This window comes from Telopea speciosissima, chromosome 9 (genome assembly GCF_018873765.1).
Source record: "Telopea speciosissima isolate NSW1024214 ecotype Mountain lineage chromosome 9, Tspe_v1, whole genome shotgun sequence".
Lineage (NCBI taxonomy): Eukaryota > Viridiplantae > Streptophyta > Magnoliopsida > Proteales > Proteaceae > Telopea > Telopea speciosissima.
The window spans coordinates 63,593,620-63,616,758 of NC_057924.1; the positions used below are offsets into that span (position 1 = coordinate 63,593,620).

The following is a 23,139-nucleotide window of genomic DNA, read 5'->3' on the forward strand; positions in this document are numbered from 1 at the left end:
GGTAGGACATACGGGCCCCTTTGTGTCTATCTCTATCCTCCTCACATGAAATGATTGTTTATAATAATTTTAATGTGTGTGGAGTATGAGGAGGAAGAAGAGGAAGAGGAGTAAAGAGGAAACCCCTACTACTTCGACAAAGGAAGCTTAAGTACAAGGTTCAAGACCGAGGAAGGCCATGTCTCGCTTCTGGAGAGCTTATCTTGTAGGTCCGACCTTCTACGTGCACTTGAAAACTATCACTTCGAGCTCCTTGAGGCCAACCCTAACGCCTTCGTGTTCCCCACCCACTTGGATGCAAAAGCCATTCTCTTGGTTCTTGGAGGTAACTAAACCAAATAAATTCCATTAATCTATTATTAGATTTTTCAAGTCTTCATTTTGGTCAAATTTTTTGGTGACGAATGAGTTTTTTAATTCGGATGACATGGAGAAGAGCCATCAACATAGTGTGACACAATAACAGGGAATCGTACAACCTTGAGTGTGGGGATGTTGTAATGTATTTACCCATTACACAATCAGAGTCAAAATCAAACAGAGGTAATGCAATCTATGACGATCCCAAGAAAATATATGAGTCCTTTGACGCCATTGTCGCTGATCAACACTGGTCAATTTCTTGTTCGCCGATGTATTCTCTTTGTCCAGCAGAATCCCGCCAATCGTCATAAAGAAGGTTGTTCTCTAGTCTTTTCGTCTCTCACAGAAAGACGCTCGTTGATGATGAAGAGTGAGTGAATTGTAAGACTAGAACCCTCAAAATCCTTATCCTTTGTAACTACCACTATTAGGTAGTTTTTCTCATAAGATAGGGAAGTATGTTAACAACCTTTTAGCAAAACTAACTTAAGTGATGTGGCACTTTGGGCCACATCAACCAACATTCTCCTACTTGGCCCAAATTGCCACATGACAAGTAATGCTAGTATTGCCCTGTTGTATGGCTATACATGAAACATTTAGTTTCTCTTAACAGTCAAAATGAAACTCCAACTCACGAATCATAGCGGTTCATGTCCAATAAATAGGCCACTCCCTTCCATGTATTACAATGAGTTGTCATTTTCATAATGAACCCTAACGTGGTTAGCTTTAAAAACTTTTGAGAATCAATCCCAATGATCAATTCAAAATCAACCCCCATGGTCAATTTGAGGGTAAACTGTATGGTCCTTGAAACTACCAACTCGAGTTGGTTGAGAAAAAATCACTAGTTTTGACTAGGTTTCAACCATAACTCGGTTTCTGGCTGGTTGAACGAAACTTGAGATCTTGAACCTTGCTTCCAAATAATATAATATTCTGTATTTTTTGTATTTTTTTTATACATGCATCCATATGTTTTTTATTCTACAATATGGTCTATTATCATTTTGATGTTTGACCCGCTCATCGTGTACCCTTGCCCTGACCAATGTCCACCTATAGTTTAATGCAGGAAATCATCTTTCCGGTCACCTTTTCTGATGGCAATTTCCCCTTGCAATAGTTGCTTTCCCATGGAAAATGTTCCCTAGTTCAAATCATGGTTCGAGAACTCGCGAGATCTCGTCGAGTTTCTCGGTTTCGTGAGATCCCGAGACGAGATGTCATACGCATTCTAAAACTACACTTTCTCAGCGAGATCTCGGTATTGTCTCGGTAAAGATTTTTTCCAATTTTTTTAGTTTTAAAAGTTCAATATCTCGCCGAGATCTAGTATCAGGTTAGAACATGGTTTTTTACCCATTTGACCCATGTGGCCATTTTATTAAAAGAGGGCAATGGACAGAACTCAAAAATCTCGATAGTTCTGTCCATAACTCTCTAAACAAAGGGGAAAACACTCAAATAGTTCTCTCCCTCAAATTTCTTCCTCTTTCTTTCAAAACTTGGGTGGATTGCATTGTTTGAAGTGAGATTCAAGTGCTAAAGTGAAGATTCAACTCCAACAGTTCAAGAATCATCACCTATTTGTAGGATTTCAAAGGTATTTTCTAATTTTCCCAAAATCTATTGTTAGATTCATGTGGTTTTGATATATGTTAAACATCTTTGCCCGATCTATCACTTGATGGAGTTGGATTTATTTTTCAGTTATTAAATTTTTTATTATAATTTCTGGAAAAAAAAATGAAAAAAATAGGATAAATAGTGATTGTTTGAAAATGATTTTCATATATGTTAAACAACTTGGGATGCTCTACAGCCCCATGGATTAATTTTTTATTTTCACCCATTAAAAAAATTATTTTATTTTTTAGATTTAATAAATATATTATAAAAATTAAAAAATATATATATAATATTAAGGAAAAATACTTGTTGCTTTTGAAAAATTATGTACAATATATGTACATAATATTCAACTTCAAATGGTGTCAAATACATCATTACATTATATTTTTCTTATACTTTAAGGTATAAATATTTAAAAAAAAATTTTAAAATATTATTTTTAATTAAGAAATAAATACTAGGGTTAGGGGATAAATAAGAGATAGTTATTTCATAGTTCTAGTAGCTTGACATTACGTTTAAGAGTTATGAATAACATACTTTAAGTCTTGAATACCTTACTTTAAGTGATACATGGTTATTAATACATGCTTTTTTATGTAACAGTGTAAAATATAAGACATTTTGTACACAATGTCTGATATAGTGTGGCAACATGGAGTCCCCACGTTCGCAGACAAAAAGAAGTCCAAATGCAATTATTGTGGGAAGTTGCTATCTGGAGGAGCCACCAGGTTAAAGCAACACTTGTCTGGTACAGGCAAGGTTGTTGCCTCATGCCCAAATGTTCCTATCTAAGTGAAAGTGGCAATGGCACAACACTTGAAAGGAGGAACATTAAAGAAAGCTGAGAGGGAAAGAATGCAACAAGAGTTTGATGAGGCAGTACTAGAGAGGACTGGTGTAGAGGTCCATGACGGAGATGATACTGACATTGGGCCTCCACCTGGTGAGTTTCAATCAGAGGCTGAATGGAGAATTTATCAGCAGACTTTGGCTGAGAGTAGACAAAGTTTTCATTTTGAGAATATAAGAGCATGTGAGCAAGCAAGAGGAGCTGGTGGATCTGGCTCAGCTGCACCAGTACAAGAAGATGAGAGGAGGAAAAGCACTGGGACAAGAAATATACCACGACCCCCAACCCGACCACAAGTACAAGCTCCAGATCCCATTTTTGAGCAGGATCCCACAACTTTTAGACAACAAGATGTCTACCAGCCAACTATCCCACAAATATTTGGTGGTAAACAAGAGGAAGCACGAAAAGCCTTCAGCAAGTTCATGCTTTACCATGGCATTCCAGCCAATGTAGCACAAGGAACATACTATAATGCATTCCTTGATGCTACAAGGAGGGCTAGTGCAGGATGGAAGGGACCTTCACCACATGAATTATACAATGTATATTTGCCTCAGGAGGTACAAGAGCTAAAAGATTACATAAATAGTTTGAAGCCAATGTGAGAGACATATAGGATTACTCTTATGGCTGATGGATGGACTGGACCTACTAGACTGTCCATCATAAATTTCATGGTAAGTTGCAATGGAAAGACTGTATTCTTGAAGTCTATCGATGCATCAAAGAATGTAAAGGATGCATCATACTTGTATAAAGAGTTGAAGCAAGTGGTGGAGGAGGTAGGACCAAGGAACGTTATCCAAATTGTGACGGATAACGGTTCCAATTTTAAAAAGGCTGGAGAGAAGTAGATTAATAAGAAGAGTAAGAGGATCCAACTCTTTTGAACCCCATGTGCAGCCCATTCTATTGATTTAATGCTGAAGGATATGGGAAAAAAGACTTTGGTGGCGGGTGTGGTAAATAGGGCAAGACAAGTGACAACTTTTGTGTACAACCATGCTTATGCTTTAGCCTTGTTGAGGGAGAAATGCAATGGAGATTTAGTGAGGCCTGGTGTCACTCGATTTATCACCAATTACATTGCATCGAAGAGCTTTCAGACTAAGGCAATAGGTCTGAGGTCTATGTTTGCAAGTGAACAATGGTTTAGTTGGCAAGGTTCTAAGTCAGAAGAAGCAAAGGCAACACAACAGACCATTGTAAGTGATGGATTTTGGAAGGACTTGGGGAAAGTGGTTGCCATATTAGAGCCAGTGGTAGTAGTACTGAGGATGGTTGATACAGAGAAGAAGCCTACATTGGCCCACATTTATGCTGCCATCCAAAAAATGAAAAAAATAATTAGAGCTGCTATACCTCGAAGTGCAAAGTCCTACACTAACATCATTGATGAGCGGTGGGAGAAGCACTTGAGTCATCCAGTGCATAAAGCTGGTGAGTTCAACATACTTTACACTTTAAATGTTATAACTTTTGTACATTTACATATTCAAAACCCAAAGGCATTAAGTCACTAACAAATCATATTTGTGGTGTCTACTTTACCAGCATACTATTTGAATCCAAAGTATCACTACTCCCATGATCTTGGGCTAGACATAGAATTGTTAGTGGCAGTCCAAGCTGTTACTGAGAAGTTGGAACCCACTCCAAAGACACAATCTGCTTGCAATGATGAGGTGAGAGTATGGGACTTTGGTACTTTGGTAGTTAATTTATGAATGTAATTACTAAATAGAAAATACTAATGCCTCAAATTGAAAATAGATCAAATACTTCAGAGAGGCCTCAGCAAGTTTCGATCGACAAGCTGCAGTGGAGGGTAGACAAAAGTCAGACCCTGGTAGGTGGCATGATATTATATTTATGAATTATAATTTTATCTCTTTAGAATGTACATATTCTTATTATTCTATATTTGTAATGCAGCCGACTGGTGGGTGCTTTATGGTACAAGTTCACCCAACCTGAAGAAGATAGCAGTGAGAGTGCTCTCACAAACTTGTTCATCCTCCGGATGTGAGCCCAACTGGAGTACATTCTCATTGATACATTCAAAGAGGCGGAACAGGTTGGATAGCGAACGACTAGAGCAGCTTGTGTATGTGCACTACAATATGAGATTAAGGATGAGGCACATACGTGAAGGAATTGAGGCCAATGATAAAGAACCCATTGAACGGTCCAACATTTTCCAAGAGGACTCTGATGACGATGAGGATCCCCTATTCTAGTGGATGAGGGATCGTGGTACACCCGATATGGATCAGCCTGGGGGTAGGCCCGACCCCACCATTGTGTCTGTAACCGACACTGATGTTGATGATTATATGTCGTCGTAAGAGGGGCGTGCACATGCAGAGTCACCGAAACCTTTTAAGCCTGTTGTAGGAAGTCCTGCTGCTGATGATGATGGTGGTGGTGATGGTGATGGTGATGGTGGTAGTGGTAATGGTGGTGGTGGCATGCAAAGTGGCGGTTATTATGATGATCGTCATGAGGGGATGAGCGAGCAGTACCAGTGTGATGTGGGAACGCAGGGGGACCCTGTGCGTTTCACCGGTGAGTCTCAGTTTACGCATGCCACTCAAGATCAAGACCATGGTGGCCACTCTAAAATATACAACAGAAAGAAGGGTCGCAAACACTCACATCAGTCAGATGCTCAGGATGATGACAGTAGTATGAACACCATGCTTGCAAGTTTCGAAAGCATGAGTATAAATACTATTAGTGAGCATCAGTCATGGTAAGCATCTCAGCATCATCATGGCTATGATTATGGCCAGGAGAGCACCGGTTCTGATTATAGTGCCTATGGTCAGTATGGGCAGTCAGCAGGTGAGTATGACAGTCAAAGCTCGGGGTTAGGTTTTGGGTACATATTCCCAGTCCCAAACCAGCCATACATGCCTCAAACTCAATATGACAGTAGCAATGGATCTTACACCTCATACCAACAGCCTCCCATGTACCCTAAGATAGGGAGATTGGTATATGTTGATCAGAAGACTTATATGGTAGTTGTGTCACACTATGTGCAACACTACAGCAATTCCATGACATGGGAATTCTTTGTGGATCAATATGGGGATGAATTTATTGCTCAGTCATATTTTATGTAATAAATTCAGTGAACATTGATGTAATGTACTTTTTTTTTGAATGTTTTGATTGAAATGTACTAATTAGAATGTTTTGATTACTAATTTTCTATGTTTTACTAAATTATATGTAGAGAGGTTGTTTTAGACTTTTAGTACGACTCGTCGCCTACCAACCTATGATCCAAAGTAAAACTAATATTTGGACTTGTTTTTTGGCAAATCTGGGCATGCCATTGTGTTTAAATGGCCTGAAATAGGCTAGATACCAAGTTTCAGACCCAAAATATGTGTAAAACCCACCGAGTTGGGGGTCCGAGTAAAAAAAAATAAATTTGCATCAACTCACCGAGATCTCGGCTCGACTCGATTTCTGGCTTGGCCGAGATGCCACCGAGACCCGAGTCTTAGAACTTTGGTTCAAACCTTAGGGTGAACCCCAATAAGATATTGACTTGAGATCTAGGGCTGGGGTTAGTCCTGACTTCCTCCCTTGAATCAAAAGGGTTGTAGTTTGTTTGGGGTTTATATGTTTAGAATTGTTTTGAGTTTTTGGGCCCCAAAGAAAGGTTTGGGCTTAGCTGGGCTTTGGTATTAGGCCAGTCCATGTACTGAGTAAATTTTTTTAGACAAAAAGCTAGTATGGAGGTCATTGGGCCATATCGGGGTTCGTCACTTGAGCCCAGGTAGTTTTGATTTCCGAAGATGAGGCTTTTTTTTTCCCCTTCTTCTTTTCAGTTGGAAAGAGACTTCAAAAATTCAATTTGCTCAATGGCATATTAAATGTTGCCGGGGATTTTAGATAATCTATGGCTAGGCCCACCCGTGGCTCTGGCTCATTCGGTATGATTAGAATAATATAGATTTAAATTTTGAATAAATTGTCATGTGTTTAGAGTAAATGTATCTAGCTTGCTTTAGTTAGACTCTTTTCATATGGCTTGTTAGTATAGATTAGATATGTTTACCAAAAATAAATAATAAGATTAGATATTTTCCTACCTCACTAGTGTAGTTAATTAATTTTCAGAAAGTTAATTTTTATGCATGCAAGCTTATGATCGATAATGCTAGTTTATATTTCATTATATACTTCTAATGTCTATAATTTTGCTAAGCTCTAGTGTACAATCATAAATTAGCATCACAGCATAAATGTACATTTATCTATATAGTATATAAGCATTTTTTAAAAATTTAGGGAAAATTCTCTCTGAGCAAGCGATGTACGCTATGCCAATGTGCTCTATCTCTTTCTCTCTTCTCCTTACATGCTCTCCCCCTCTTTGCCCTTTTTGATGAACCATGTGTTGGGGGTATGATGTTTTGTATTTTATTTCCTGCATTTGTGGGCTGATTCCAAAGGGCCGTTAAGAGGCTGTAGGGCCCAAAGCCTCGAACGCCTAAATTTTTTTTTTTAGGATTATATGAGTATTTTGATAAAATTTACCTATATAATGTTGCTATGAATTGTAGCGAGTTTATTCTCTGTAATTTAAGGGAGACATGAAAAATAGCAGCTGTAACCCTATTCTTCATTGATAGTGAAGCACATCTCATCTCACGGTAGGTGTAGATGATCTTGTCAAAGTACATGACTTGCATTGTGATTGTTTATTTATAGTTTCCTTCCTTTTTTTTTTTTTTTCCATCATTTTAGGTATCAGTTTCTTCATTGTATTCCGTAATCCCTAACTCTCTCACCCCGGTTGGCTTGACAACCCTTTCTCTTAAATTTAAATTGAGGAGCAAATATTACATTGAAATAAGGATTGGCTACTATTAATTAATCATTCTTTGGAAAACTCAAGTCAAGAATGACTTGAAAGGGCAGTACTGCAGTAGTAAAAAAGACTCAACATATCCATCCTTTTCCAATTCCTTCTAATTAAGTACATTTCTTACATCAGTATAGTGATTAAACCCACATGCCAGTTCATATTCCTTCCTTGTTTCTAGTTGAATATTATTTAATTGCAGTTGGATCTCAATAAGTATTGCTACAATATATGAAACTTCTATATATGCTTGCTTTTAAGCAATTTATGTTCAAAACATGTAGGGCCAGCAGATCCAGATTTTCTACGGCGTATTTGCCTGTCTGGCCTGTGCTGCACAGACACAAGGCTGTGCGTAATGACCGTCTTACCTCGTTCAAACAAGGTGTTCAAGCAGAGGTAAGATTGCCATTGCACATGATCCCGTGTATGTACAGTACAGGCCGGATGGGACAGCGCGCCATAGAGGATCTGTTCCAGGCCATTAACAATATTTAAGATATAATAATAAATGGACAATCATATCATATTCTAAAAAAGAAGAAAGACATATAATATACATTTTAACTACACCACATGGAAGAATTGAGAAATAAATAAATAAAAAAACCACCCTCCCTTGGATGCTACATTTTCATGAAACTCCAGGAGCAAACGCGTGGAATGGCGAAGAATCTGTAAATTTGCCTTTGCACGCAAATCATGGCCGACCGACATTCCCCGAATCCAGAGCTCATCGCCAATCCACACCCCTAACAACACCACCCTTCTTTTATTATCCTCATAGACAGATTGTGTGTACGGGAGCATGGCTTTAGAATTCTCTTGGTGATATAGATCTCACAGCGTTGGGCTTCTTTGTAGCGTGATAAGGAGTGTAGCACATATTCAACGGTCTGTAGCATGATAGGAAGTGTAACGCACATCCAACGGTGCATAAGTATTTGGACACACAGCCCAACACCCCATCTATGTATTGGGTTACGTGTCCAAATATTGCGAGCTATCGGATGGTGCACTACAAACCCTGTCGCTCTACAAAGGACCCAAATCCGATCTCATACATCCCTTTACTAAACAAGCAAAGTTTGAATCAACCAAAATGGCTAAGAGACCTGTACGTATTGAATCAAAATATTCTGGTTAACCATTTTTATCCAACCTTTTGTAGTAACTATACTGTCCTGCTGCTTCCCTTTGTAGTAACATTTTTATTCAACCTTTTGTAATAACTATACAAGCAAATTTTGAATCACAACCAAAATGACTTAGTGAATGTTGCCAAGGACTGTTAGTAAAGGGTCTTTCGGCTAAAGCCCCACCTCCAATCTCCTCCTCCGCTTCTTCTTCTTCTTCTTCTTCTCTCTCTCTCTCTCTTTCTCAAGAAAGCTACATTCACATGCATAATTCATACTTAGCGTTTGCATGTGGTATACAAAAGATCTACATTTATAATATGTGAAAGACATACAAACCTTTATTTGTTTCTCTCTTGCTTTATTAAGGGTTTTTTACATCTCACTTGTGACAGAATTGAATTGTGTAAAACCAGTTTGAGAGAGAGAGAGAGAGAGAGAGAGAGAGGTTCTCTCTAATTAGCTTTACATCTCACTTGTGACATGAATTGAGTTGTGTAATACCACTGTGAGAGAGAGAGAGAGAGATGACCAGTCAAAGATTGTGTTGTAATCATTAAAGAGTTTAGGGTGTCTTTACCGAAATGAAAAATGATATTTTAAAAAGAAGGAAAAATCAAAGGGCACATACTCGTATGGAGAAGAACAGAAGAAACAGTAAAGAAAAAGTAGAGCAAATGAAAAAGCAAAAGAGAGGGGCCAGTGTGGGTTGCCAGGTAATAAGACTTGTTCAGCTGATGAAGAGACTCGAGAGTCCCCCAACTGATCATCATCATCAACTGTTGAATGCTAAAGTGTTCTTTCCCTCTTAGAATATAGAAAAGGTGCATGGAGCAAAAATATAATGGACCCCACATACCACAGTCCCCCATCCATCTATGTGGCCCACCTTTTCATCCATCAATGCCATTAATTAATTTGGACAGTAGCATACCAATATTGAAGCTCTACAGAAGCATAGGTACAAAACCCTCTCCATCCAATCCAAGAGCAAATAAAAAAAATAAATAAGTTCTTCTTAAAAATATATAGCATGGTGTTCGATTCATGAATAAATTTTCTATCTTTCTTTATGGAGAAAAGTTTCCTACGTGGATCCAAGGGTTATGCCCCGATAGTGGGGGTAGAATGATCGCCCCGCCCCCATGAATGATGGAAATTCTGCCTTCAATGTGTCATCTTGAGCGTTCTTATTGGTTGCTATACGTGTGTAGCTCCTACACTCCCATGCAGAGAACGGTCAATTTTATTTTCTTTTGAATTTTTTTTTCTCTCAAATCTTTTAAGCTTCCAACAAAAGAACAGTATCGTAGGCCTTGTTCTACTATTCTCTATGGTCCCAAAAAATTAACTATTATAACACATGATTGATATTTAAAAGACGTTCTCTTTTCTTATATTGAGTTTAAAATTTTCCTTTTTTGATAATGTTGTTTAAAAAAAATGACCGAGTTTTCCTTCAACCACGACATGTTCAAATGCACGTGAGGGGTATCGGGAGGGTATTTTGGGGAACATAGTAAAACATTATAGGGGCTTGTGATGGTGGATGAATGTTCACCAGGTGGTGGAGAAATACTTGGCAAAAATTGTGTTGTTGGAGAGGGAAGGGGGGGGGGGGCTCATTCTTATACCTGAGATTTGATGGTAATTTGAAGATTTTAGGTATGAGATAGCAAAATGGAAGTTTGGAGGTTTTAGGTACATGATAGCATGGTAAATGTTACATATTTTTGTATACATTTTTTATGAAGACTATATGAATCTTATTGGGAATGGTATTGTTATGTGTAGATGTGATTGTATCGATATAATGTGTATGTGTTAATTTTTTCCCTCAATAATTCAAATATTCAATTCAAATCAAGAAGTTGCAATTGGTCAAATTAGATGACCAAATCTTTAGTGAAAATTTAAAACTTAGTTATTAATCTAAATAATTAAAATATTAAATTTAATAATTCCATTAATACTAATTGTAAAATAATTGATTGGTACATATTTATTTTTATGATTATGATAATTTAGAATTATATCTTTTTTTTTTGGGTAGAATTTAGAATTATATCTAGAGTATGTAAAGAAGTAGACCAAAAATAGTACTTGATTTGGATATGGATCATAGTCACAGAAAACCTGATCCAATAAAACAAACTTATGCTCATAGGAAATCATATAATATCCCTCACATTTCACATAGAGCTAGAGGACGAAATTATTGAAAAAGTTTTATAATGTAATAGATTAATTACTAGTCTCATTCAAATCTAAAAATTTGAATTAAATGTACTCTCTCTTAGAGTTTGATCAATTAATAGAAAAAATGTTAAAATATTATTTAGGTAACTTAAGATTTTCTATTTTTTTTTATAATTACTATACAAAAAGTTGTATAATAACATCATCAAAAAGATGTGAAATAAAATAAATAAACAAAAATTTTCAATCAAATTTGAAACAAATGCGATGTATATTTTTATATATTTTGGTTGCCTTTAGTAATTTTTTTTTTACTAAAAGGTCGTATGTATTAAAAAGAAAAAGAGTAGAGTACAAACAAAACTGGAACTAACCAGAAACACCAGATATAAACTGCCAAATGAAAACCCCACCTACGACATTGCCTATAGTTGTCTTTAGTAATATATTAGTTAATTAATTATGCTAATCTCATCTAGTAGCTTATTCTTCATTTCCTTTAACATCCTAAGAAACTTTAATTTTATATCTATTCACATTATTAATAAAAAAATTATAAAAAAAAAAAACAATTTTTCACTAGAAATCCTAATTTTAAAAAAATAAAAAATAAAACTTAATTGGATTTCTAACACCATAACAACTAATAAACTCCAATGGGGATTGTAGCTTCATAATCAAAAGAAAAAAAGTTAATGAGATAGTGGTACTTTAATCAGATCTATTATTATCTAAGATTACTACCATAAAGGTCCCATCTGCTTGCCACCCTCTAGGGAGAAAAATGGAATCAATCTCTCCCATGCGCTGTCATAGGTAGGGAACTTTATTCATGAATTCATATCACAGTAACAGTGGATTATTCCTTTTTGAAGAGTAAATATCATTATATTATGTAATAAATTGTTAAAAAAGATTATAAAAACTATATAATTATTTCTTAAAGAGAGGTGGCATAGTATTGCGTGTCTCTGGGATTGGACGGTTAGTGGCCCACACAACCTTTTTAGGAGCCTCTGGTTTTGTTAGTTTGTGAGCAGACAAAAGTAGAGAAGCTTCTTATCCTCCTTGTGGGTTTTCACACAAAACACTACTACAGAATCTACAAAAGCCACACTATATATGCTGATATCATAATTCATAAAATAATATCACTCTTGAAATTACCCTTTTTTTTTTTTTTTAAAAAAAAAAAAAAAACTATTCAAAGAAAAGTTAGGGTTTTTGAATTGGAATCCTTTAAAACAGATTTAAAGGCTAAGATGATCAATTTTCATGTAAGATTATGCTTCATCAATTAATGGGGTTTTCCTTCCTACCTTGAGAAATTAAAAAAAAAATAAAATTAAACAGTAAACACAATGTCTTCATTTAAAATTACAAGATTAGGAGCTTTTGTTTCTTTTGTCTGTGGTCCAAAAGCTACAAACAGTAGGCTATTTAGTTGAACATCCATTCAAGTCTCCCTGTTCTATCTGATTCCCTCCACTTCCCTTACTACTCATTTCTCCTATCATTTGCTGCACATCTCTCTCTCTCTCTCTCTCTCTCTCTCATAGAATGGCTCCTGTTAGTCTCCCTCCTGGGTTTCGATTCCATCCAACAGATGAGGAACTTGTCGCTTACTATCTTGAGAGGAAAATCAATGGCAGAAGAATTGAGCTTGAAATCATTCCAGAGGTTGATCTCTACAAATGTGAGCCATGGGACTTACCAGGTACAACATGAACTTTGTTACAGAAGCTCATATATGGATCACTCTATTCATAATTAATTTGTTAGTGTATTAATATTTCATATATATATATTACAGATAAGTCATATCTACCAAGTAAAGATATGGAGTGGTATTTCTTTAGTCCAAGAGATCGAAAATATCCAAATGGGTCGAGAACTAATCGAGCAACCAAAGCTGGATATTGGAAGGCGACAGGGAAGGACAGGACAGTTCAATCTCACAACAGAGCAGTTGGGATGAAGAAGACATTGGTTTATTACAGAGGCCGTGCTCCTCATGGCATCCGCACCAATTGGGTTATGCATGAGTATCGTCTTCTCGACTCCCTCTTTGATAACAACAACAACAACAACAACAGATCACCTTTGAAGGTATTCCCAGCTTCCACTCATATATTGCAGCTTTCAGAAATTAAACAAGCAATATAATTAATGCCTTCATTCACCAAAATCTTAATGGATGAATAAATGAATTAGGGAAAGTGGTTAGTTAATTAAGGGTGGTCATAGATTAATCTACACCATTGGATTAGCATTTCCCTCCTTGTTAAGGATTTTTTTTTTTTTTTTTTTTTTTGCATCATTTTAGGTTTACTAAGATACTGTAGTATTCAGGACCGAAGACATATAAGACATAAATGCAGGTTATTTAACAGTCTTTGAGGATGATCTTGAGCGAAAGAAGACAGTCATGAACTTGATTTTCTAGAAAACAAGTTAATGAGTTTCGATCTCGCTGATCGATTGTAGAGAATTAGATTTTGTGTAGATCAGTTACTTATATTTATATTCAGTTTCAGGAAGTGAAATTTGATATATCAGATATGGATTGGCTCTGCAACAATCTTGGCTCTGATACCACTTGTTGGGATTTTGGTAAAATTCATCCTTAAAAATTAACCATTAAGGAGAAAGTGGTCATCAAGTACTTATAAATCTCCGCATTGGACTACTCACATCCGATGTGGCATGCATGGCTTTATTTTTGCCTAATTAATTTCTACTATAGAATCAAATTTTGTTGCTAAACTAATTGATACGGTATTGAATTGCAGGATGGTTATGCACTGTGTCGTATATTCAAGAAAACAATCCAAATAACCAAAGCTGCAAAGGATGATGAACAAAGTGTAGCAGATCATGAGAAAGACGACAACCATTGCCGCTCGGATGATTTAATGGATGATCCAAGCGGCAATGACAACTCCCAAAGGAAAGATGTTGGAGAAGAGATTAATTATGAACAAGATTATTCAAAATTTCCTTCTGATGCTTCTTCCTCGGAAGTCACTCAGGGAACAGCTATAGACAATGGCAGTACAGACGATCTAAGCAGTAATAATACTGTTCCTTTTGGTTCAGATCATGAAGCAAATAGTAGTGGTGCCACAAATATTGGTTGCTTGGTCAGTGTGGACTGCTCATCATCTAATCTAACAAAGGTACACTCTTTTCTTGGGTATGATAAAAGCATGCATATTTTTATTCCAATCAAAAGAAGCAAAAAAGATACCACAAATGTAAAGGATCTCCTCTATCTAGTTACTGCTGCAGCTGCTAAGTACACTCTTCACCAATTCCAACAGTTCAACTGGTAGGGTCACCTTTGAATGAGACATTTTGAGCAATAATAGTGCCTTTAATGGAGGCTTCTTGTTCACAACCAAGAATTTTCCAGTAACAAAAAACTTGTTAGTCTTCTATTATATATGGACCTTGAATAATGTGATCTTACCCATAAAGTTGATTAAGGGCTTGTGGTCTTGATGAGATGGTCCTTCACCTTCACTGGGTGGGTCTTTTGAATATTTGGGTGTAAAGTAATAAAAGTTACACTTCACATATCCTTTTTAAAGTTCTCCTTTTCTCCTAAAAATCTCTTGACTGACTCCCATGTCATTTCTTTTAATCTTTTAGATCTTTGTCCCAATTAAGTTTCCCCCCCTATTTTTGTTAATATATGCAGGATCTAACAATGCCAAACTACACATGGTTACAACACCACCAGAAGCTTTCTTATCCACCATTAGAATTAGAGGATTTCCCACAGATGGATACAGTAGAGACAAAGTTATCATCAAAGCAGCTGCGTAGTATGGATGATCATGAGTATGACAAGTATAATAGTATGTTAGAGGATATCCTCTATCTGTGTTCCACTCAAGAGAACCATGAAGCACTACCCTGCCCAGATTACAGCTATTTCAGCTACGTACCCAAAACTGAGTGAAATAAAACTACACTTCGGATGGCACTGGTTCTTCATTCCTGAATGGTAAAGGAAGGAGCAGCAACTAGCTAGTGGATTGTTAATTAGAGAACAGTGAAGTACTAGTGATGATCGATATTGACAACTTCATGAGCAAGTGAAGTATTTACATTCCTTACCTACAGGCTACAGATACTGTAATACTACGATTCATTGGGATACATACTAAAGAAGTTTCTATATGAAATAATAGAAAGTAGAGATTTTTTATGACTTGAAAGGGAATTGAAACAAAGTTGTAATTGAATGGCTTTCTTTGCAGTGTGATTAATCAATAGAAATTTGTTTGTTTTGTTTTTTGATCTGGGGTTGTGCATGGTGTGTCCAAGACTCACAGTTTCTCAATTTAAGGTGGAAAATAGATTTTTTTTTTTTTTTTTTTTTTTTTGGGGGGGGGGGGGGGGCGCGAGAGGTTTGGAGGGTTTAAACCCAGAGCAAGAAAATGGGTATAATAAGATCAAAACAGATCCTCTATGGCTCTATGGTGCGCCGTAGCGGCCTGTGCGGTCAGACACATTGTCGCACGCAATGTTCGTCTTACCTCTATTCAAGTAAGACGCTTGGGCAAAGGTAAGGCAGATATTGTGCACGATGATGTGTCTGAGCCGCATAGATCGGTACGAGCAGCACACCGTAGAAGATCACGATCCCAATAAGATGCACTCAAAATTAAATTTCTAAGGTTTAATTTATTTGGGCAAAAAATGGGTACATAAAGTTTTTGTTATATAAATGGTTTCATCATCAAGTTAGAAGAAGGGACCTAATTAACCTTCTATATAAGTAAACCTAAACATGAGATGTCGAGGTTACTAATTAATGAAACCAAACAAAGAAATGCTCTAGAAAGTGTTTTACTAACCTCACAGAAACAATTTAACAATTCCCTATAAATACAAAAGTATTTTATTATTATGTACGTGATTGGATTGTGTTTTCACACATTAACCCTAACATTTATACTTTAAAAAGTATACCAACCACACACCAATTTCAATTTCATTGGCCCCCCTCTATAGTTTGCTTTCTTGATTGCCGGCCTCCATCAACGACTGCCCAAGAATAGCTCAATGCTGAGTCATTTATTTCATTTGCCTCTCTAATTAACCAAAATGACATGGGTCAGGATTAAAAAATTAATAAAATAATATTGCCAATTTTGTAAGTTTATGAGTTTTTTTTTTTTTTGGTAGGGGGGAGAAAGAATGCTACCTGGGTGTATGCGGTGTGCTACCCTTACGCCCAGACACAGGAACGTACAAAATGACCACCACGCTCTCATGAATATTAATAAGGTCTGTTGAAATTACTAATATATTACACCTGGTTTTGAGCCACTAGAACACCTAGCTGCTCATTAACTGTTTAGGGCATAAATAAATAATAAATAATTTTTGCTCATAAATCATAAACAGATTTTTCCCCTATTTATGAATTTCTATTTATTTTGATTTTTTTAATGAGAAATAAGGATAGTAAATCATATCAAGCACCTACAGAAATAGAAATGGATTAGATAAATAGAAATATAAATCATACCAAAGGAAACCTTAGTGCCATGTAACTAGGATACTGTCTATTGGAAGCCAAATTAATAGGTAGATAAGTGCAATTAATGTGAGAGTAAAAGCGGGTACACAAGAGAGACACATTGATGTTTGTCTGGATCGTTATCGCCCCCAGTATTGGGGGGTGCTATGCGCAACGTGCGGCGTAGCACTGCCCCCAGTACTGGAGGCGATAATTTTCCATGTTTGTCTACATGGATTTTAAGCCTAAAAAACGAAAAACAAGAGAATTGAAGCACCCGAATTTGATTACTCTAGTCTCTAGACACGTACACTCTCTCTAAGTGTGTATTGGGGGGTGCTATGCGCAACGTGCGGCATAGCACCGCCCCCAGTACTGGAGGCGATAATTTTCCATGTTTGTCTACATGGATTTTAAGCCTAAAAAACGAAAAACAAGAGAATTGAAGCACCTGAATTTGATTACTCTAGTCTCTAGACACGTACACTCTCTCTAAGTGTGAATTTGATGAATGATGCTGAAAGAACTTAAGATTGGGTTATATAGTTAAGAAAGAGGTCGGATCCCTATAATCTGATTCAATAATGAGGAGATCCAAACTGTGCTCAATTGCCCGAAGAATGCCGGTTCAAATCGCCATCGATTCACCAATTGTCTTTCACAGTGTAATTGCATTGATCAATTGTAATCATCTGATGTAGATTGAATAATAAGACAACAAATATGAACTTGGCAGGGATCTTCAAGCAGGTTCATTTCATTTTTTTCTAGTTCTCTTTGGGCTGGTCCGGATTTGGCTAAGAAGATTCATTTCATTTCTTCGGAAGCTATGCGCAAACCCAAGAAAAAGGGGGGGGAGGTGTTGGGCATAAAGAGGATTTCTGATATGAACTTGGCAGGGATCTTAAAGCAGATTTGGTGGATTGGATCAATAGAGTAGAGCCTCTGGTTGAGTGGGTGTATCACATGTACTTTAAAGAATGATTCTTTCTGAATAATTCATATGATGAAGAATTGCTCTTGGGTGTGGCGGAAAGTTTTGAAATATAGAGACAAAGTTGAGCCTTTTATTCAGTTCATCATCGGCATCAGTCTCAAGACTTCGCTTTGGCTTGACCCTTGGCACCCTTTTGATGTCCTCCTCAATAGATATACTGAGCACATTCGTCATGGCATTGTTTCGGAAAAAATGGCTCATGTGAATACCATTTTAAGGAATGGTGAATGGAACCGTACCCCCACCGTGTCTGAGGATCTTCTTGATGTATGGAATGCCCTCCCTATAGTAAGAGTAAGAGTCGAAAGGATCTTGATAGAGTAATAATTGGAAGGCATCCCATTATGGGACCTTCTCATCTAGGTCAGCATGTGGCTCCTAATGTGGGATGGGCCAAAGCTATCTGGTTTCGATTCAGCATTCCTAGGCAATCTTTCAGTTTTTGGAGATGCCTTGTTGAGCTCTTCCAATGTTAGGTCAACTCATTAAAAGGACACTTCAAGTGTCGCCTTTTTGTTGCTTCTATTGGGTCAGGCTCGAGTCCCGTAATCACTTATTATTCGAATGTAGCTTCACTAGTATGATTTGAAAGGAGATTTGGAGCCTCTGTTCCCCTTCTTGCCATTTTCAACAAGATGTGGTTTTGGAAGCTCTATGGGTAGCAAAAGAACTTAATGGAGACCCATTGGTTCAATTGGCAAGATGGCTTTTGTTCTACAATTTATCACATTTGGAAAGAGAGAAATCTTATGATTTTTCAAAACAAAACAAGGCCTAGCTAGCCCATGATTTTAAGGGATATTAAGATGGATATCCATGACAAATGCAAAACCTCCATCCTGCACATATCTATCCATTGGGAATTTATATTTGGTTGGGAAATGGGTAATTCGATCAAGTCTCCTGGATTCAGGCCGGGGTAGTGATTTTTCTCCACTATTTGTCCTTTCGGATTGCACTGTCTTAGGGTGTTGGGCGGGTGGATGTTCTTTGTAAGCCTGTTGGCTTTGTGTGCATGTTCCTTCTCTCATTTTGGCAATAAATTGATATATCTATCAAAAAACAAAAAACAAAAAATATGAATCTTATGAAAAATTTTAATTAATATAATTTCTACATTTACAACAAACAAAAAAACAACATCCTCCTATTTTACAGATTCATATAACCAAATGTGATTACACGTAGCAAAACCTAATAATAAAAAAGGGAAAGTGTTCGCTATCCGAGAATGCAGCTCCTATGCCTGTGTGGGAGCCACTAGGAATACACACAGAAGCATCACCAGTGGGGTATTTTGCATTTCATGGGGGGTGGGGTAGTCATTTTGCCCCTATGCGTCTTGGCACAGGGGCCACACTCCCACAGAAAACATTTCTCCATAAAAAAAATAAAAACTTAAAATGAGGGTAGGATGAAAAACTTGTCTACAATTCTTAGCAATTTCTTGACCCGGCATGAGTGCCTAGTTTAAAGAGAACAAAATCTTTTTTGTTGCTTTGTTGGAGAGAGAGAGAGAGAGCTGTCATGTACAAGTTGTAGGTGCCCACATTCCCAGAGATGGAAATTGATTTTGGAATGCATAGTCAGCCTTAGTAAGAGTACAAAACCGAGACAGAATACATACAGAAATTAAAAGTCCTAAAAATCCCATGCAAGCTGATCCAAGGAACTCGAATTGCAATACATCCCACAAGACATCATTGTAGATTCCACAAAGTCAAGATCGAAGTTTGAGCTGTTAAAGGAAGAACCAATCTGCATATCCTGATGACCACCACCACCACCCTTCACTTCATTGGTTTCATCGAACTCAGTTTCATATACCTCCTGGGCTCTCTTTTCTTGCTGTGGTGGTTGCATCTCTTCCTGCCTTGGAGGCTCAAAGGGTTCAACACCACAAGCACCCCACATGAGATTCTCATCTAAAAACCCAAACCCAGATGGAATTATGGGAGATGAGGAGATGGGTGTGGTCTGATCAATAGAAGATCGACTAGCAAAATCAAAAGAAACCTGAGAGTTTTGGCCTTTAACATTCCAAGCAAGATTGGGGTTTTGGTATTCATAGGAGGGATTAATAATTGTCATGGTTTCATGAAATGGAGTATGAATTTGAGTAGAAGCAGTATATGCAAAAGATGGATGAGGAGGAGGAGGTGGTGGTGGTGGTGGTGGCAATGTGATAAAAAGTGAACTTGCGTTCATTGGTCCATCTCTCATCTGTGAATTTACAGAGAAAATTGAAGTGGGTTCTTGGTAGATATGAAGATTATTGCATGCATTGTTATTTTTATTGCTGCTAAACTGATGAGAAGGGAGGAGATTGTGAGTTTTTGGATCCAATCCTTGTGCAATCAGCTTTTTCTTAATGCATGAGTTCCAGAAATTCTTCACCTCATTATCCGTTCTTCCTGGTAGATGCTTAGCTATCTGGGCCCATCTGTGAAAAATAAATAAACTAAGGAACTTCATATGATGAGAAATTGGGAATGCCAAGAAATTTGATGGGTTGGGATTTTAAAGAAATCGATAACACAAACAAACCTGTTGCCTAGAATCCTATGAACATCAATGATGGTTCTTTCTTCTTGTTCAGAAAAAGAACCCCTTTTCAGCTCTGGTCTTAGGTAGTTAATCCATCTCAGTCTGCAACTCTTTCCACACCTTTGCAGCCCTGCAACCTCAAACCAATTAAACCCCTTAATTTATTAGAGCTAGCTACAAGAAAAATATTAACTAACTACATAGGTAGAGATGATCGAGAGGAGATGTTTATTTCTCTAGTTCTGAGTTGTGACCTGCTTGTTTTGGAACAGAACTCCAACAACCGTGGCCATGAGTGGTGATGTAATTTACGAGTTTCTCGTCTTCTTCTGGAGACCACAGCCCTCTCTTAACTTTCTGTTTGTTACAGCAGTGATGACCCATTTCAAGCCACCACCACCTCACCAGTACCAGTAGTGAGTCTCAACATTTATTGTTATCAGCCCTTATCTTTTCTTTATATATATATATCCTAGCTTCTCTCTCTCTCTCTCTCTCCCTAAGTCTCAAACCTTGACCCTATGGTTGCACATTAGAAAGTCTTACCAGTTTCTAAAGGGAAAATCTTTTTAATTATAACCACATATGGTGATAAATACATTATATATATATATATATATTCATGGGTTTCATTCTACCAAATGGAAGAGTAAGAATGATTTGACATATCCAACGGTTGGATATCTCTGAAAATGATGTGATCTACGTAAGTCCTATATCAAAATTCAGCTTCAAATTGTATCTACAAATATTAATAGTACCATGCATGCACCCCTTCTATATATAGCTAGTCCTAAAATTTGTAATGATTTAATATTCTATAATGTACACAACTTAGGTTGGCATGGAATGGAGGACTATGTATGTGGTCTCTTCTTCTTGTCCATAAAATTTCAATCCCATTTAAGTTATCAAATAACGTAAATTATACTATTACAAAATAATATTAATTAAACACTAAATATAGCTATATGGAGAGAGAGAGAGAGAGAGAGTACTAAATACTTGAGATAATGTGCTGGAATTGTGACTTAGGGAACACTCATGAGACCTCATGAGTCATGAGAGGACCACGTACTGGTGATCTCATGAGTGTTTTAGTAGCTTCCAATTAAGCCTTGTCTTCAACATTTAACTTTCAATTTGATTACTAATCGATCTTTAGTTTTAAATTCATTAATTAATTAGATTTCACCAATTAATTAGGTCACAGTACATGAACCTCATTCAAGTAGCATCCCTAGTACTCAAAACCAAAACCATTGGAAGAAATCTATTCTACAAATTAATTCCCATTAATTATCAATCCGCAAGTGACACCAAATTGGGAATCTTATCCATTTGATTAAAGACTAGATCGATCCCATAGCAGAAAATATGTAGATAAAGAGTATATATAGGATGAGATAGATAGATCATAAATAGTACGTAATAGTATTGAAAGTAAGAAATGTTTTACGTGTATATAAGCGGTAAGGTGCACAAGGAAAACTTAGTTTTTCTTTACTTCTTTAACGTGAGAGAAGGAATGATGATGTGGTCATTTATATCGATCAAGCCCTAATCATTTCTCAGACCCCCAATTCAACGTGGAAAATCCTCTTGTCCCCTTTTAACTCTTAAGTGCTGTGTCATCTTTTTCTTCTTTTCCTCTCTCTCTCTCTCTCTCTCTCTCTCTCTCAACCATACAAGAAAGGGAAACTGTCAATACATAAAGTTTTGGGTTTCGTTATAATAAGATATTAAAAGGTATATATTTTTAATATATATATATAGAGAGAGATAGAGAGATTGAAATGCATGGGGTATGTAATTCCTTCACTCAACCCTTGCTTGGGAGTACCAATTTCTTGATGTCAACGAAGAGGATGATGATTGGCAGATTGGGTTCTTATCCTTTCATTAAATTCACCATTTTCACCCTAGCTTCCTGCTTCCCCACTACTCATCCATTCTCTGTTTTGGGAAAACCATTTTCCTTGTCTTCTTCTTCTTCTTTTTCTTTCACGTGGAAAAGAAAAGAATTAAACAAAGTTCCCAAAATAGAATGATTCATCTCCTTTCGTAAGTGGATGTCAATTTCATTTCACTATATATGAGGAGCATCAAATGGCATGATCCATGATGGAAAAAAACCAGACATTGCAAACATAAAACATCAATTAAAATGTCATTTGGCCTATACAGGTCTCGAACCTGTGACCTTCGCGTTATTAGCACGACACTCTAATCAACTGAGCTAATAGGCCAATTGATAATCACCAATTGAAAACTTCAAGCATGATTACACATAGACACACGGATTTTGATTCCGAGGTTAGAATATATCGCTGGATCGAATCTTAGAAAAAACCAAGTGAAATAGACCACTTCAAATCGCCTAGAATTGGGATTGGTCTTGGCTGATTTGATTCATCTGATTATGATTCCTTAAACCCTGAGTTTACATGGCCGGTGACATGCATATTTGAATGTTTTGACCAATTTCTAAGTTTTTGATGATGTCATTATATCAATGATCAAAACACCAAACACCATTTGATTATTTTTCCTTACACATGAAGGTGGTATATATATATATATATATACTTGGAATTAATGCGTATAATAGAGGATTTATCCGATATATAGAATGGGCCAGTAGTACTTCATGTGAAGCACTATTGGACCCCTCTATACTGAGTGGCTGAGACCCTATCATATTAATTGTTACAATATCATCCTCTACGTTAGAAAAGTAAGGTGTATATATATATGGACTAAATTAATACTATTCCTCTTTATCACAACAAACATTTTAGTTGAGATGATCACCGTTTCATCAACATTGTTTTATAGGGATCAAAATTTTTTTCTTAAACAAAAATTGTACCATTGGACACCCACTTAGTTGAACCTCTGATTTTGCATCAAATATCAAATGCCTCTACTACAATAGGGAACAACTTGTTGTCCCCAAAACGATGAATTAAGAAG

General features: G+C 36.8%; 2 protein-coding genes and 1 non-coding gene across 3 annotated transcripts; 1 reads left to right on the top strand and 2 right to left on the bottom strand.

The window, feature by feature from the left end:
• Nucleotides 1–12,571: 12,571 nt before the first annotated feature.
• Nucleotides 12,572–15,126, top strand: LOC122640725 (NAC domain-containing protein 71-like). The gene is made up of 4 exons (XM_043833969.1): nucleotides 12,572–12,800; nucleotides 12,897–13,192; nucleotides 13,876–14,262; nucleotides 14,787–15,126. Exons 1-4 carry the CDS (start codon nucleotides 12,644–12,646, stop codon nucleotides 15,048–15,050), a joined length of 1,104 nt encoding a protein of 367 aa, XP_043689904.1. The 5' UTR covers nucleotides 12,572–12,643; the 3' UTR covers nucleotides 15,051–15,126.
• Nucleotides 15,127–19,186: 4,060 nt separating this feature from the next.
• LOC122639265 (MYB-like transcription factor 4) lies at nucleotides 19,187–20,627 on the bottom strand. The gene is made up of 3 exons (XM_043832082.1): nucleotides 20,418–20,627; nucleotides 20,164–20,293; nucleotides 19,187–20,059 (listed from the first exon to the last, which is right to left on the bottom strand). The coding sequence occupies exons 1-3, from the start codon at nucleotides 20,545–20,547 to the stop codon at nucleotides 19,258–19,260; spliced, it is 1,062 nt and encodes a 353-aa protein (XP_043688017.1). The 5' UTR covers nucleotides 20,548–20,627; the 3' UTR covers nucleotides 19,187–19,257.
• A 1,711-nt stretch (nucleotides 20,628–22,338) lies between these two features.
• On the bottom strand, nucleotides 22,339–22,412 carry TRNAI-AAU. The gene has a single exon. It is a non-coding gene; the product is annotated as a tRNA-Ile (tRNA).
• Between the last annotated feature and the right edge of the window lie 727 nt (nucleotides 22,413–23,139).

Coding starts and splice junctions, on each gene's coding strand:
- LOC122640725 (XM_043833969.1), top strand. CDS start 12,644: ATGGCTCCTGTTAGTCTCCCTCCTGGGTTTCGATTCCATCCAACAGAT. Junction 12,801..12,896: donor TGAGCCATGGGACTTACCAG/GTACAACATGAA, acceptor TATATATTACAG/ATAAGTCATATCTACCAAGT. Junction 14,263..14,786: donor CATCATCTAATCTAACAAAG/GTACACTCTTTT, acceptor TAATATATGCAG/GATCTAACAATGCCAAACTA.
- LOC122639265 (XM_043832082.1), bottom strand. CDS start 20,547: ATGGGTCATCACTGCTGTAACAAACAGAAAGTTAAGAGAGGGCTGTGG. Junction 20,294..20,417: donor TTCTGTTCCAAAACAAGCAG/GTCACAACTCAG, acceptor TTGAGGTTGCAG/GGCTGCAAAGGTGTGGAAAG. Junction 20,060..20,163: donor CATAGGATTCTAGGCAACAG/GTTTGTTTGTGT, acceptor TATTTTTCACAG/ATGGGCCCAGATAGCTAAGC.